The sequence below is a fragment of the Saccopteryx leptura genome, chromosome 1 (genome assembly GCF_036850995.1).
Source record: "Saccopteryx leptura isolate mSacLep1 chromosome 1, mSacLep1_pri_phased_curated, whole genome shotgun sequence".
Classification (NCBI taxonomy): Eukaryota; Metazoa; Chordata; class Mammalia; order Chiroptera; family Emballonuridae; genus Saccopteryx; species Saccopteryx leptura.
This window is the reverse complement of record NC_089503.1, coordinates 244,553,622-244,569,557: the sequence shown is the minus strand read 5'-3', so window position 1 is coordinate 244,569,557 and position 15,936 is coordinate 244,553,622. Positions and strand designations below refer to the sequence as shown.

Genomic DNA, 15,936 nt, shown 5'->3' with positions numbered 1-15,936 from the left:
TAAAAATGGGTTTCTTACCTCTGGAACATAGAGGATCCTGAGGTGGGGTTGTGGGAAAAGGGGGTACAGAGTGAGCTATTAAGTGCTCCTCCTCTGTCCTCACTCACACCAATTGGATGGGTCTTGTTGGTCCCAATTTTCAGAGTAGAGAGGGGAGTTCCATGAGGAAGTGAAGGCTGGCCTGTGGCTTTGACTACGGGCCTTCATTGAGGCTCGGAGGGACAGGCCTCACCTACTGCGTTAGCCCACAGGCCCCAGAAACCTTTTGTGGCCCTGGGAACTTAGGAATTTGCTCTCCCACTGGGCTCAGGTTGGCCAACTTGAAGCCTTAAAGGGAGGAAAGCTCTATTGAGGGCTTTGCAGCTGGCATCAAGAGGCTGATGCCTCAGCACTTGGAACCAGACACTGTCATGGACCCCTGGCCTAGATCTGCCTGGAGAAGGAGACATGGATGCCCTACTGGGCCCAATGGAAGGAAGTGAACAGAAAGGGAGGAGAGAGCCTCATCTCCCTCCCTCATTCTCCCAATCCTGCCCATACACCCAGAGTCTCACCCCATTCTGCTCCTAGCTCTGAATTAGGTCTGAGTGTGAGCCCAGCCCTGGAAGGGCTAGGCTGTGTGTCCAGAGGCACCTGGCCTCCCTCTTGGAGCTTTTGTGGCCTCACCTGTGCTATAACACCAATAGCACATGTCTCACCAAATGCTTACAAGGACCACAACAGTCAGTTTTCTTCCTAGCACATAGTAAGCACCCAAAATGCACCAGCTTGGGGCAGCCCCTTAGGAAATATTTGGGCAATTATACACCTATCAAGTGACGCAGCAATTACCCTTGCAGGTATGTAGCTAGGAAAACCAAAAGCAGGAGTTCACACAGAAACCTCTTTAAGTGGATGCACAACAGCCAAAAGATGGAAGCAACCTAAGTGTCCATCAGCAGACGAACAGATAAGCACATGGTCTCTCCATGCACTGGAATATTACTCAGCCATGAAAAAGAGTGAAGCACTGACACTCACTATAGCATGGATGGACTTTGAAATCATAATGCTCAGTGAGAGAAGCCAGACACCCAAGGTCACATTGTGTATGATTCCATTTATGTGAAGTGTTCAGAACAGGAAAATCCACAGAAACAGTAAGTGGATTGGGGGGAGGGGGTGACTACTAATAGGCTTCTACTTGGGCCTATGTAAATGTTCTAGAATTAGACTGAGATGGTTGCACAACTCTAAATAAATATATAAATAATATATATTAATTTAGATATGTTCCCCAAACCATATAATTGTACACTTTAAACAGGTGAACTTTACAGTAATTTACATTCAATAAAGCTGTTAAACACACACACACACACACACACACACACACACACACACACACACACACACACACACACCATCTCTACTCTGAGCCTGTCTGTCCATTCTAGCCAAGAAAACCATCCAGCACCACCCACAGGTTGGAGAGGGGGTTTTAGAGATCAGAGGGGTGATCTTGACCCAAATCCAGCAAGTGAGATGTTGGTGAGATGCTGGGGAGCTCCTCTGGCCACCTCGCTGGCAATTAATTAGTGCAGCTAGCATTCGCTGAATGCTTACTGCGCTTTGGGCCACCTTGCGTGGACAGGAGCTCTGTTCCCACGACAGCCACGTGAGTTGGGGGTTGTGTCCCATTTTTGCAGAAAACAGGCTTCTGACGCTTTGTTAAGCAAAGAGGAAAGCAGGTACTGGGACTCCACGCCCACCCTTTGAGTTCTAGGCTGGGCGCGCGGGAAAGGTACAAATTGCATCCTTCCCGATTCTGGTTCAGCCACAGTTCCTTCCTTGCGGGTTCTGCCTCTTTAAGAGGGAGCGTGACCTCGCGATAAGCTGCGGGCCCTAGAAGGAAGAGGCTGGACATTCGGTCAGGGCCTAGAGAGCGGAGCCGTGCCCCGACCGGAAGCGGAAGTAGCCCCTCTGAGGCTCCAGTAATTCGCGGCGTGCACCCAGTTGAAGCGAGTTTGTTGTTTCAGCGGAGAAACTGAGGCAAAGGTGGAGCCGGTCGTCGAAGGGGCGGGGCAAGCCAATAGGGGCGGGGCAGAGCGGGTATGTGGGAGTTTGATGAGTGATTGGAACAGCTTCGGCAATGGTCGAGAGGGGGACTCCCGCGTGACGCTCCGTTCTCTCGCCTCCAGGGATGGGCTCCAAGGGAAAGAAGCGCGTGGTGCTGCCCACTCGTCCGGCGCCCCCCACGATGGAGCAAATCCTGGAGGACGTGCGCGGAGCCCCCGCCGAGGATCCAGTCTTCACCTCCCTGGCCCGGGAAGGTAGGAGGAGCCCAGAACGGGCAGGGGAGAGGCCACTCCGAGACACCTGCAGCGAGGTGCGCGGAAGGGGGTAAAGGACACCCCACCTCTAGTTAATAGGATCAGGACGGTTGAAACCATGGGATTTAGAACAGAGACTAACACGATCCTTACCTTCTTTGAACCCCATTTCTTCACCTAAAGTGGGGCGCTTCTTCAGAGGAGCATCTAGGACCAGCCTCTGGCCCTAGGTCCAGAGGCTCCACCTCTGCCTCAGTTTCTCCGCTGAAACAGCAGCTAACTCGCTTCAACAGGGTCCGCAGCCAAATCCTGCCCACCGCCTGTTCTTTTAAGGTCAGAAAGCTAAGAATGGAGTTTATGTGTTTTTTTTAGTTATTGGGAGGAAGTAGAGACTATTTCTTGACAGGTGGAAATGGTATGAAATTCAGTTTTATGTGTTCATAAAGTTGTATTGCTGCACAGCCATGCCTGTTCGTGGATGTGTGGACCTGAGTGCTTTCAGGACATAATGACAGAGCTGAGTAATCGGGACAGACTGACTGACTCTGCAAAACCAAAACTATACATTGTCTGGCCTTTTGTTTAAAAAGTTGGTCAGCCTGACCAGGTGGTGGCGCAGTGGATAGAGCGTCGGACTGGGATGCGGAAGGACCCAGGTTCGAGACCCCGAGGTCGCCAGCTTGAGCGCGGGCTCATCTGGCTTGAGCAAAGAGCTCACCAGCTTGGACCCAAGGTCGCTGGCTCCAGCAGGGGGTTACTCGGTCTGCTGAAGGCCCACGGTCAAGGCACATGTGAGAAAGCAATCAATGAACAACTAAGAAGTCGCAACGCGCAATGAGAAACTGATGATTGATGCTTCTCATCTCTCTCCATTCCTGTCTGTCTGTCCCTGTCTATCTCTGCCTTTGTAAAAAAAAAAAAAAAAAAGTTGGTCAGTCTCTCATGAAGAAGATAGTAATAAGTTAGTGACTAATCAATGGATTTGACCTACAGTTGTTGGGTGAATTTTATGTTTTGGTTGATGAAGTTTGCTTAGTCATTCAACAAACCATTAAAAACCTGTTATGTGTCAAGTTCTGTTCTAAGCACTGGGGTAAATAGGTGAACAAAAGAGGTGACAGTACCCTCCCTCGGCCACTGGAACTGAGATAGTAAACATGAGTCTAATGGGTAATATGAAGTGAAAAACGCTATGGGAAACTTTTTTTTTTCTCTATTTTTCTGAAGTGAGAAGTGGGGAGAAAGAGAGACAAATTCCTGCATGTGGCTGACCAGAATCCACTGGCAAGCCCACTAGGGGGCGATGCTCTGCCTGGGGTGCTCCTCACTTGCAACCGGAGCCCTTTTAGCGCCTGAGGCGGAGTCTGTGGAGCCATCCTCAGCACCTGGATGGGAAAAGAGACACGGAGAGGAAGGAGAGGAAGAAGGGTGGAAAAGCAAATGGGAGCTTCTCCTGTGTGCCCTGGCCGGGAATCAAACCCGGGATATCCACACACTGGGCCAACGCTCTACCACTGAGCCAACTGGACAGGGCTGGGAAACATTTTTTAAAAATTAAGTAATAGTGCCTGACAGTGGTAGTGCAGTGGATAGAGCATTGACCTAGGACACTGAGGTCCCAGGTTCAAACCCTGAGGTCACTGGCTTGAGTGCAGGCTCCCAGATAGAGTGTGGGGTCATTGGCTTGAGCATAGGGTCATCAACATAATCCCATGGTTACTGGCTTGAGCCCAAAGGTCATTGGCTCAAAGCCCAAGGTCACTGGCTTTAGCAAAGCATTGCTGGCTTGGCTGGAGCCTCCCATTCTAGGCACATAAGAGAAGCAATGAATGAACAACTAAAGTGCTGCAACTAAGAGTTGGTGCTTTTCATCCCTCTCCCTTCCTATCTGTCTGTCTTTGTCTCTCTGTCTATCTGTTTCTCGCTTGCTGCTGAAAAGAAAAAAAGAAAGCAATAGTAAAAAATCAATTTTTTGCTCCTTGTGGCCACATTTCAAAGTTCAAGAGGCACTTATGGCTGCTGTTGTATTGGACAGCTCAGATGGAGGACTTTAACATCTTCAGGAATGTTCTGTTGGATGAACAGTCCTAGGAACATAAGCCATATTTATCCTCAGCTTGGGTCATCCAAGGCTTCTTGAGACCCACCTTAACAATCAGGGGTACCCAGGGGAGGAGGGAGGGGAAAGGGGAGTAAAGAGGGACAACTATACGGTGAAGGAAAATGATTGACTTTGGGTGATGGGCACACAACACGATCGACAGTTCAAAAAGAAGAAAAAAAATCATGGGCAGGTCTGTCAGCATTTGGGGGGAGTGGGAAAATTGAGGCACAGGTAGAGCTAGAGCTACTCAAGGGAGAAGTTCTTTCCCTGTTGGACCATGTTCTTATCTAGGACTGCACTTAGTCTTCATGTGTGCTGCCTGGCATTATCCACCTTATTACTAAAGCAGGTGGAAAAATGGTGTTTAATAAAGTTTCCAGAGCCTGTAACAGACGTTTGGACTGCATGGGTATGACAGCAGACAGCTGCCAAGCAGGGCAGGCCATATTGTCCCATTCACATGGGACTAGACAGAGCAGAGAGGACCTGGCCATGTCTCTGGGTGAACCTGAAGCTGTGCTTTTTCTGCCCTGCTTCTCCCACTCTGCCCCACCCTACCTCCTTTGGCTGAGCACAATGTTAGGAAGTGGGGTCACATGGAGATGTGTCCACACCTCCTGTTGGATTTTGCGAGATTACACAACCACGGGATAGTTTTTTGGGGAGTGGGAAGTTGTATCTTAGGCTTTGAGAACAGGAATGAGGGTCAACCTGCTTGGTGGTTCCATTGTGGGGTTAGCGCCTTTTATATGGGCGGTGCCCACCTCCCAGGCAGGGCCCCTTCTGTGACGTATCTCCTCTGGTTACATGCTTTTCTGGTGGAGGGCAGAGGTAAATTGAGCCTTCTCTCTGCACCCTTCCTGACCAGCAGTCTGTTTTCTGTCCCCAGATTCCCCAGGCCCCTCCGGGAGGGCTGAAAATCCTGAGGCCCAGCAGGAGCAGCTCTACCAGCAGAGCCAGGCTTACGTGGCCACCAACCAGCGGCTGAGGCAAGCAGGCAATGAGCTAAGACAGAGGTGTGAGGACCTTTGGCAGGCCGGCCAGGAGCTGGAGCAGAATATTGTTCAGGTGAAGCAGGTGGCACTGTCAGGGGCCTCAGCTGCCTTCTCAGGTTGACTCAAGCTTGCCTGAGCATGCAGATCCCAGACAGTGTACCCCACAACCTCCTGGAACTTTTGGTCCTGGCCTGGCATACTGCAGACATGGGTGCTGGGTCCCAGAAGCAGATTCTGGGTTCTCTGTTTCATAGTTAAGCCCCACCCTAGTACCTGGAGACCCCAGGGGACAGAGCCTGCTCAGTGTGTGGTTGCAGCAGGGACAATACAGAGTGAAGGGATATACTTGCCTCAGCCAGGCACTGGCCCCTTAGTGAGGGTCAGGACAAGCTTTGTGGATGCCACTTACCCCCAGTCTTCTCTTCTCGGACTTGATTGCCATTAGCCTGGACTTGGTGTGGGTCCTCAAAATCCATCCTCCCTCCCTTTGGTGACCCTGCTCCACTATTCACCCATTAGACTGAGCCTATCTCTGTGTACCCTCTGGGGCCCCCAGAGGTTCCAGAAGAGGATGGATGTTCTTTTCCCTCCTTCACTCCTGGTGGCTATGGCCATGTAAGAAGTGATTGCCCAGCAGGGCCGATTCAAGACGGGCCTCCAGTGTCCCCAAGCACCCTGCTTTAAGGCATGGGCTTTCCTGCAAGGTAGCACTTACTCATCTGGTTCACCATCAGGGTGCAGGACCAACCTCTTGGCTGTGGGCTCCATCAGAGAAGGGGTGCTGGCCTAGGCTCCCAAAATAGGACACAGGGCAGACTGGTCAGGTACTTGCCTGGAGCCCTTATCCAGCCACCTCCATCCTGGCAGGCCAGGCCCATCATGGGTGTCCCTCAGATGAAATGCCCACTGCCACCAGCCATCTGGATGATGCCTCTGTGAACTGCTCCTTTTCAGGTTTCCCTAGGAGCTTAGGGAACCTGGACCCCCAGGCAAGTCCTTGAAATGGGTGACCCAGCATCCCAAGAGGTGTTTCTCTTTCCTCTGAAGTAGTGCCTATTTAAGCCTGGGAGACCCTTGAAACCTGTGGGGGCAAAGGGATTCAGAAAATGCCAGCGTGGCTCCAGTTAGAGCAGTGGACACCGAGGCTGTACTATTTAGGGCCCCATGGCCTATCTGCTAATGTCTTGAAGTTGCCCCTCACTGTACATCCCTGGCCCTTCAGCTGGGGCCACCTGAGTCAGTCGGGGTTTCTGAAGTCCCTCCCCCAGGATCAGGGTGAAACACTCTTGATTCCCTTCTCCTGCACATCCACCTGTCCTGAGTGCTCTCCCTACACAAATCCTGCAGCCCAATCTGTCTCTAACACATAGACCCAGGGCAAGCATCTGGAGGGAAAACCCACAGAGTACTCCATACTTACCCTGTTCTCACCCATATGGAAAGTCATGTAAAGCAAGAGTCAACAGCGTCATTTATTAAAGGTGCACATAAGATGCCTGGTTCTGTGCCTTCTTCCACCAGACAATGGCTTTAGGTTGATAGGGGTGGGAGGGGAAAATGCGGCTGTATGTATTTACATGTGTTCTATAACACTGCAGGGACTCAGGGCGTAGACTTGAAGGGCACAGAGATGGATGGACCAAAATAACTAGGCTTGGGCTGGGGTGCTATGGCCACCAGCTAGGTGACAGACAGGGACAGAGGGGTTGAGGTAATGCTGCACCTGCAGGCTCATTGCCCCAGTTCAACACCCAGCTGGTGGTAGTTTCCCAAGGTCACAGGCTGAGGGTGCTCTGGAGGCACACGGTCTCAGCATGGCCAGGTGGCTGAGCAGCCCTGCAGGGATCAAGGCTTCACAGGAGATGTCCTTTGGATCCTAAGACTTTAGTCCTCCAGCTCAGGCCTAGAATCAATTGTTCAGTGACTGCTACTCTTCTCAGGGCCCAGGGCCCCCAACTTCCTGCCCTGCATGGTTATGAGGTGTGACTATGTCCCCATCATGGCAACAGAGAAGGCAAACATGGCTGCTGGACATGGACAGGGCATGAGGTCCCAGCATGCTGGCCAATGTGGGAGTTGCCCCCTTCTGAGGACACAGGGTAGGGCAGGTGGAGAGGGCAGCAAGGGAGGTTCTGGGCCTCTCACCAAGTTAGAGTAGCCACTCTGGCTCTAGAGGTAGCTCTGGGAGTCCTCCTCATGGCCCATGTGGGGAAACTGAGACACAGAACATTGAGAGCACCACCCAGGGTCTCACAGTGCATGGGTCCTCTCACTCTCAGGCCCTACCACTTCAGATCCCCTACAGCTCGGCAAGCTGGGTGTGTAGGTTTGCATGGTTTCCCTTCCCACCAGGCCGTTTGGGGGAGCAGCTAGCCCATGGCAAGTGTGAGAGCAGACATCTGACAGCCACTGCACTTAAAAAGGAGTTGAGATCACCCAGTCCCACCCCTTCAGGCTAAGGATGGGGACAAGAACTGGTGGTTTCTGAGATGCATCTGGGCCACCCACCCCAAGTATGTCTTGAGTGGTCAGTTGTGGGCATGTGCAGTGCGTTGCCCAGCCCCCATTGCCATGGTCCACAGTGTGCCAGCTCGTCCAGGAAGTTTGGTCATACGAGGAACACTTGGTACACCTAGCCATTCCTGCATCCTGCCTGTGGCTATCTGGGGCAGATTTCTGGCAACTGTCCTTTAGGACAGGGCTCATGATACATGACACAGATGTGTTAGCAGCAGCACAGTGTCTATGGGGATTAAGGTCAATGTGGCTCCCAAGAGCCCCATTGAGAATGTTCCAGCAGAGAAACCACTTCTGCTCCTGAGTCAGCTCCTTTCCTGGACAGGGGACAGACAGGGACAGGGGCTCCTTGTACATTTCCACTGAACTCTCAACCGTGCTTTCCCACCACCCAGAGAAGTGACCTAAAGTCTAATTATCATTGTGTTGCCAGTCTTCCCAAGTGGCATCTGCACTGTGGTTGTGACAGCAGAGTGACAAGCCTGAGAGCAGCTCCTTCCCAGAGCCAGGCTTCCCTGGGAAAGAGGTCATTGGCTCTGTCTGCAGGAAGCTACCGCAGCAGTCCCCCGCCCCTGGCCCCCGCACACACTGGCAGAGGCTGGGGGAGACCCACGAGGCTCCATATGCCCCTCCATCTCTGCCTTCTCTGCTACTGACACTCTAGCAGCCTGGCAGCCCTGGCCTCCCCACATCCAGCTGGCATGGCCACAGTGTTAGGGCTTCAGGCCTGGCACCTTCTTCCAGGTACCAGCTTCAACCCAGTCCCCACAGTTCTGTCCTATAGATCCAGGGCTTTGTGTGTCGCCAAGGTGAACTGGATTTAACTGACTCTCATTCTCCTTCCTGTCGCACCTGCCCACTATGGCTGGTCCTGACACCACCTACCTCCCTGGCCTCCCTTTTCTCCCTCTGCTTGAGACTAGCGCTCAAGCCAGCCAGGAGTGGGAAAATGGGGTGGCCCCGAATCTCCCAGCCCTGTCTTCCTTTGCCCTTCTCTCTTTGTTCCTTCCAGGCTGTTCTGACAACCCCCTCTATCCATCAGCCCCTGGCTTGGCACCTAAAGGGCGAGGCTGCCTCACTGTCAGGCTCAGCCACACCCCTCCCAACTGCCAAGAAGACAAATAAACCAGTCATCGTTAACAAATGACCCAGCTGCCCCCCCCCCCCCCCCCCCGTAATTACAGGCTTTGTCTTCTGTTGGATACTATGTGCCCAGCTGGTAGGTGCTGGATAGCACCACCCTCTGCAGCCCCACCCCCCACCTTGGTAGATGCTGTAACCTCCCTTGGCTCCCCAGAAATGTGAGTCCTGTGGAGGTTTAGGCCCAATGGGGTTGGGGGTAAGGAGGGTGGTCTCTGCAGTTGGCCAGGCCAGGACTCAAGGTCCAGCCTATGGCCCATTTCCTTTTTGAGCCCCCATAGCACAGAAGCAAATGTGAGATGTGAGGCTGACATGGGCTGGGGTGGGGCTCTCAGGACAGGGGTGCTGGTGGGCAGGCAGTTCCCAGGACCACCCTCAGGGCAACCAGATGGCTCATGGCCAGAAAGGATGTTTCAGAAGACTGGTTCAGGCAACTATTCTAGGAGGTCAGCAGGAGCAGGGGCTTTCTCTACAGCTGAGTCAGTGGTGGCCACCACCATGGGGCTGGGCACATAGTTGAAGGGGGGAACTCGGGCTGAGCGGCTGGGGGAACCATGCCGGCTTGCAGCAAAGCCCGCCACAGCCGCCCCCAGGCCCTCATGGACAAAGGGGACTGAGGTGGCCACCTTGGTAGGGCCAGGCTTATCAATGTCACTGCTGAAGAGGGTTGTGGTTCCACCAGCCAGGGCCAGTGGGGGCCCCCTACTCTCCAGGCTTGGCGATGTGCTGGAGTTGGTCTTGTTGGCAGCAAAATCCTCCGTCTGGACCACAGCATCACTGGTCTTGCGCTGTAGGGGACTGCCCGGGCACTTCTCAGGTGAGGTGCCCATGAGCGGCAGGGCAGTAGCGGGCAGTGTGCTCCGCAGGATATGTGGCACATCCTCGTCCCGGATGCGACGCCATGTGGTGCCTAGAGAGGCCACCCTGGGCAGGGGCCGAGCCTCCCCATCGCTGCTACGGCGGGCAGCATCGGCTGTGGGACCAGAAGCAGCACCCTCTGCCCTTCGGGCCATGCTGATATGGGGCAGAGAGGCATAGCGTTTGACTGCCTCTGGCTGGGTGACCTGCTTGCGGATGGGCAAACGGGAAGGGCTCTCTGAGTTAGTGCGCCTGGGTGGTTGCTCACCAGGGCCTGGCCGAGCTGCAGTGTGCTGCTGGGGAACCAGGGCCTGTGGGGAGGGTGCCCGCAGCTCCTTGCAGCGGGAGGAGCAGAGGAAGACAGTAGGCAGCGCGGGCTGGTTGCGGCAGGCTGAGCTGCCCTGGTAGGCAGAGGCAGAGGCAGAGGCAGAGGCAGAGGCAGAGGCAGTGGCTTCAGCAGGGGACAGTTCCAAACGGCGTCGGTGCAGGAGGCCTGGCGATTCCTTTATGAAGGTCAGCTGCCTCCGGAAACCTGAACGGTTAGAGGACTTGCTGCCACTGGATTGTGCCGAAGCCACATGCACTAGGCCCAAGTGGCCCCCTCGGGTACCTGGACAACCCTTAGGCCCCATCCGACCCCTGGGGCCTGGCTCCGGAGCTGCCCTGGCCAGGGGTGGTGGTCCCCGCCTAGCAGGTTTCTGCATGAAGGGGATCCGCACAGGTGACTTCTGTGTCTTGTGCTGCTTGGCTAGCAGGGCTCTTGTGGGTGTCTTCGGCACCAGTGAGGCACTGGGGCTGGATATGGGCCTCGAAGCATGAGTATCTGGGAGCAACCTCCTGGTCAGGGGCTGGGAGGCTGGGGAGGTCTGGGAAGAGCTAGATGAGGGGGTCTTGGTGAGGCGGGCCGGTGGTGTGGCACTCCTCTGCGGGGGGCTCAAGGTTGCAAGCTCTGAGATCTTGCCGGGCCTGTGCAGGCTTCGAGACCGCTGCTGCCCAGAGCCCAGAGCTTTGGTGGGAACTGCTGGCTGCATAGGGCTCAGGGGTCCCATCTTCCTTGGTGTGGTGCGGGGCCCAGGGGTGCCTTTGGGCTGGGACCGGGTGGCCAGGTTGGGCATGTAGATCACTGTCCGTCCTCGGAGCATGGCTGGCACCCCAGATGCAGTCTTCTGAGTACCACGCAGCTTCTCTGGGCTGTAGGGCAAGCCAGAGCTGCGACTGCGCGGGGCCAGGGCCACATTCCGTTTCTCTGGCCCAGTGGCACTGCTTGCCTGCCCCTCTGCTTGTGGCTTCTGCCCTTTCCTGTATGGGGAGGGCTGCAGGGTGGAGCCCACTGACAGCCCTGACACAAAGGACAGAATAGAGTCAGACTCAGATGAGGCCTCATGGGTGGCTGCCACTGCTGCCTGGTGCAGCCAGGTGACGATAGAGTTGGCACCCTCCTGGATGGCGCGCCACTCGACGCTATCCAGGTCTGAGGCGTGGTCCGACCCTGCTGCCTCCTCTCTGTGCTCCTGGGGGCCTTCTGCTGGCAGCTCATCCAGCTGAGAATCTTGGGGCTTGTGACACCTGGAGTCTGACACCTGCGGCCAGCGCCTGGGCTTGGCTGAGCCACGGCGGTGCCACAGCAGCTCTACCTTGGCTGGAGGGCTTGGATAGTCATCATTTCTGCCTCCAGGGCCCAGGTTTTTGGTCACCCCTGGCTCATGGGCTTGGAGCCTGCCAGGCTTGAGCTCGGGCTCCGGCTCACTGAGGGAGCTGGTAGAAGAGCTTAGGGAGTAGCATGGTGGCGTCTCATCGGCAATAAAGCTGGGCTGGGCCCTGGCAGGCATGGTGGCCTTAGGCATAGCCTGTGCCTTCTTCCTGCCAACCAGGCGCTCCCTCTTCACTGCCCGAGGAATAGCAGATGTGCACCGGGAGGGTGTCACCACCGCCTCTGTAGACGGCTCCTCATCTGAGCCATTGCTGTAGAAGCAGTACACAGCCTCGTCAGTGGGTGTTGTGAGACACAGGGACTGCAGTGCCCCCTCCTCATGTGTTCGTCCCACTTGTGGGCTGTCTCTGTCCATACAGGCTCTTGAGGGCCTTCCAAGGGGCAGCTCCAGCCCTGCCCGGCTCCTTTCCACCCCCCGGGCTGGCTCCACGCTACGGCCCATACCCCCAGCCCTGTGTTGGTGCCCAGTGGCCTGCCTGGCAGGAGCCTCTTGGCCTGCTGGCTTCTGCCCATCCCCATGCCCATTGGGCAGGTCTCTGGGAGGTCCCCGCAGTGTCTCATCGCTGAGCGAGGCTACACTACAGTTTACCGGCATGCCTTCGGCCAAGTCAACACATGAGTTGTCCTCCGGGGCCGGGGTGGGCACCAGCATGTAGACAGGCATGGGCAATGCACAGCGGCCAGGCACCAGGGCGGAGGCCACTTTGCGGAGCCGGGTGGGCACAGCTGTACCCAGGCAATCCCGCAGCAGCTCCAGCTCCTGGTTATTGGCAGGTGGCCCCTCAAGGTGACCACTGGCCTCATCTCGCCGGCGCTGCCCAGCAAAGTGCTGGCTGGGGCCACTGCCCCTGCCAAGTTCAGGACAGGCAGCGGGCAGCAGCCGCAGCTCAACATCCTTCTGCACATAGTGCTCATGAAGGGCCAGTGCACTGAGGCTGGAGGCACATGAGAAGTTTTCGTCTGGCTTCTCCACAGTGAAGCGCACACTGCCAGCATCTAGCTCTGAGGGTAGCCAGCAGCGCTCCCGGCAGTCCGCAATGTCCAGGAAGCGCTTTACATAGCTTTCCCACTGTAGGCTAAACTGAGTGGTCTCACGCTCACCTGGAGGCAGTGGGGCCAGTGGTGGTGTCTTGCTGCGGCTTGGTGGCATAGTCTGCCCAGGGCTGTCAGGCAGCTCGCTGGGGCTGACTGTGCCACTGCCCAGTCCACTGCAGGGGTCACTAGGGATGGAGCTGGCAATGGATGGGCTCTCAAAGCTTCCCAGAGAGCTTACTGAGCTACAGCGGCTCAGCACCAATGGTGTCTCCTGCACACAGTTCTCTGAGGAGCTAGATGGTGTGGTGTCTTCCAACCCCAGGCTCCGGACCTGAGGGGGTGCAGGGATGGCCATGGGGAGGGAGGCAGCCCCTGGCCCATGCCAGGCCCCATCCAGCTCCACCTCACTGGGGCCAGTCTCCTCCAGCCCCTCCAGGGATGAGTCACTGTCATCTAGGTCCCCCACCTCACTGGGGCCTGGGCGGCCAGCTGAGGACAGTGAAGAAAGAGAGCTACAGCGAGACAGGCAAAGTGGTGCTGCCTCTGCCAGCAGCTTCTTGGGCACCTTGCTTAGGCCCTCTGCAGGCAGCCAGGCCTGCTTCCGAGTTCCAGGGACCAGGAGCCCCATGCTGGCTGTAGCTGTGTCCTCAAGCAGTGGCACACGCTGGTAGGTGGGCGACAGCTTGATGGTGCGCACACAGGCATCAGGAGCGGCAGCCTCCTGGCCTACTGGCTTAACCTGACCACCCAGCAGGTTGAGGTCAAGCTGGCTGGGCCGTGCCTGACGACATGGGGGCCCCTCTCGGTGCTCAGCCAGTGATGCCAGTGGGCAGGGCCGCTTCTGGTCACGGAGACAATGCCCATCGCTGGTGCTGCCACTGTTAAGGCTGTCATTGGAGAGGCTGGCATGGGCAGCCTTGAGCCGCAGTAGTGGGTGAGCTCGACTGCCAGCCTCCCGCTGCCCGCCCTCGGGCCCCCGGCAAGGAGAGCAGGACTGGGCCCGGCCTTCCCGTGGTGCCTCCTGCCCGGGGTCCCCAGAGCTGAGGCTGAAGCTGTCGTCAGATGATGTATGCAGGGCTGAGATGTCCTCCACTAGCCGGTCGATCCGTGCCACTGCCAGTGCCAGCTTGGCCTTGGCCCTGGCTGCCAAGGCTGCCTCTCCACTGGCCTCCTTCTCCACCTCTGACCCACCACGGTGGGCAGGCAAGGTGCGGGCCAGAGCCTGTCCTTGCAGGAAGGAGCTTCCCAGAAAGAGGGACAGCACAGTGGGGCTGGCAGGCTCGGCAGTGGCAGCAACAGCAGCCAGGGAGGGCACATCATCATCGTCGAAGCAGCCTGAGTCCGAGGCATAGTCCTGGGCCAGCCCATCCAAGTGCCGCAGGGGTGGCATTGGCTTCTTGGAGGTAGCCTCAGCCTCAGGCAGGCCCTGCTTCTCCAGGTGATTGAGTGCCTGGGTTAGGTGCCGTGCGTCCAGCTCGGCCTCCAGGGCCCGCTGCTTGCGCACATACAGGCTGGGTGCACAGGCACTGGGGGAGACAGCAGTGGCTGCTGCCTGGTACTTGGCTGGCCGGTGGGCCAGCAGGTTGCGCAGGGCGGCAGCACTGCCCATAGCAATCATCTTGTGTTTGGAGTGCACCAGGTTGCGCAGCATGGCCACAGCACCGAGGTCCCAGAGCAGCTCCTGGTCACATTGGCTGCGGGCAGACAGGTTCCAGAGTGTGCCACAGGCATTGCTCACAATGGTCAGGCTGTGTGACGTCAGGTGCTGCAGCAGTGTCTGCAAGCAGTTGTGGTCCCGCAACACCTGCCTGCAGCACATAGGGGCATGTCAGGCAGGGCCATCCCTAGTCTTACCAAGAGCAGGGTGGCCAGATTTAGCAAATAAAAATATAAGGTGCCCAACTAAGTTCGAATCTCAGGAAGGGAACAAATATGTATTATAAGGCTATTCCAAGTATCGAATGGGATATACTTGTGCGAAATACTTTTTTTACTTAAGAAAAAAATTTTTAAGACTTTATTCATTTTTAGAGAGGAGAGAGAGAGAGAAGGGGGAGGAGCATAAAGCATCAACTTCCATATATGCCTTGACCAGGTAAGCCTAGGGTTTCAAACCCACAACCTCATCATTCCAGGTTGATGCTTTATCTACTGCGCCACCACAGTAGATAAGTTCAGGCTACTTAAAAGAAATTTAAAAAACTTTTTTTTTTTTAAGCGAGGAGGGGAGATAGTGAGACAGACTCCTGCATGTGCCCCGACCCGGGATCCACCTGGCACTCCTGTCTGGGTCCGATTCTCCAATCAACTCAGCTATTTATAGCGCCTGAGGCTGACACTTGGACCAACCAAGCTATCCTCAGTGCCCAGGGCCTATGCTTGAACTAATCCAGCCACTGGCTATGGGAGGAGAAGGGGGAGATACTCTTGTCCATTCAAACAACCGGCCAGGGCCAAAAAAATTTTTTTTAAGAAATAATATATTGGCCTGACCAGGCAGTGGCGCAGTGGATAGAACATTGAACTGGGACACGGAGGACCTAGGTTCTAAACCCTGAGGTTGCCAGCTTGAGCGCAGGCTCACCATCTTGAGCACAGGCTCATCAGCTTGAGCGTGGGGTTGCTGGCTTGAGCATGGAATCATAGACATGACCCCATGGTCACTGGCTTGAGCCCAAAGGTCATTGGCTTGAGCCTAATGTCGCTGGCTTGAGCAAGGGGTCACTCACTCTGCTGCAGGCCTCCTCAAGGCATATGAGAAAACAATCAATGAACAACTAAGGAGACTAAGGAGCCACAACGAAGAATTGATGCTTCTGATCTCCCTTCCTGTCTGTCTGTCCCTATCTGTCCCTCTCTCTGTCTCTCTCTCTGTCTCTGTCACAAAAAAAAAAAAAAAGAAAAGAATATATTGGCACTGGCTGGTTGGCTCAGTGGTAGAGTGTCAGCCCAGTGTGTGTATGTCCCAGATTCAATTTCTGGTCAGGGCACACAGGAGAAGCAACCATGTACTTCTCCACCCCTCCTCTACCCCCCACTCTTGTCCTCCTGCAGCCATGGCTTGATTGGCTTGAGCAAGTTGGCCTTGGGCACTGAGGAGGCTCCATGGCTTCTGCTTCAGGCAGTAAGAAATGGCTCTGGTTTCAATGGATCAAGGGCCCCAGATGGGCAGAGCATTACCCCCTTCTGGGCTTGTGGAGTAGATCCTGGTAGATCCTGGTTGGGGCATATGCAGGGGTCTGTCTCTCTGCCTCCCCTCCTCTC

General features: G+C 55.6%; 2 protein-coding genes across 5 annotated transcripts in view; one reads left to right on the top strand and one right to left on the bottom strand.

Annotated features, from left to right (window-relative positions):
• The first annotated feature begins 1,947 nt into the window (after positions 1-1,947).
• On the top strand, positions 1,948-6,904 carry C1H19orf25 (chromosome 1 C19orf25 homolog). The gene is made up of 3 exons (XM_066342491.1): positions 1,948-2,037; positions 2,181-2,312; positions 5,306-6,904. The coding sequence occupies exons 2-3, from the start codon at positions 2,183-2,185 to the stop codon at positions 5,530-5,532; spliced, it is 357 nt and encodes a 118-aa protein (XP_066198588.1). The 5' UTR covers positions 1,948-2,037; positions 2,181-2,182; the 3' UTR covers positions 5,533-6,904.
• Positions 6,865-15,936, bottom strand: part of APC2 (APC regulator of WNT signaling pathway 2) — a 26,481-nt gene continuing 17,409 nt past the window's right edge. For all 4 annotated transcript variants that reach the window (XM_066342448.1, XM_066342456.1, XM_066342467.1 and 1 more), the window contains one exon: positions 6,865-14,480. In XM_066342448.1, the coding sequence (XP_066198545.1) occupies positions 9,503-14,480 (4,978 nt within the window). In that variant the 3' untranslated portion in view covers positions 6,865-9,502. The remainder of the gene's footprint in view (positions 14,481-15,936) is intronic.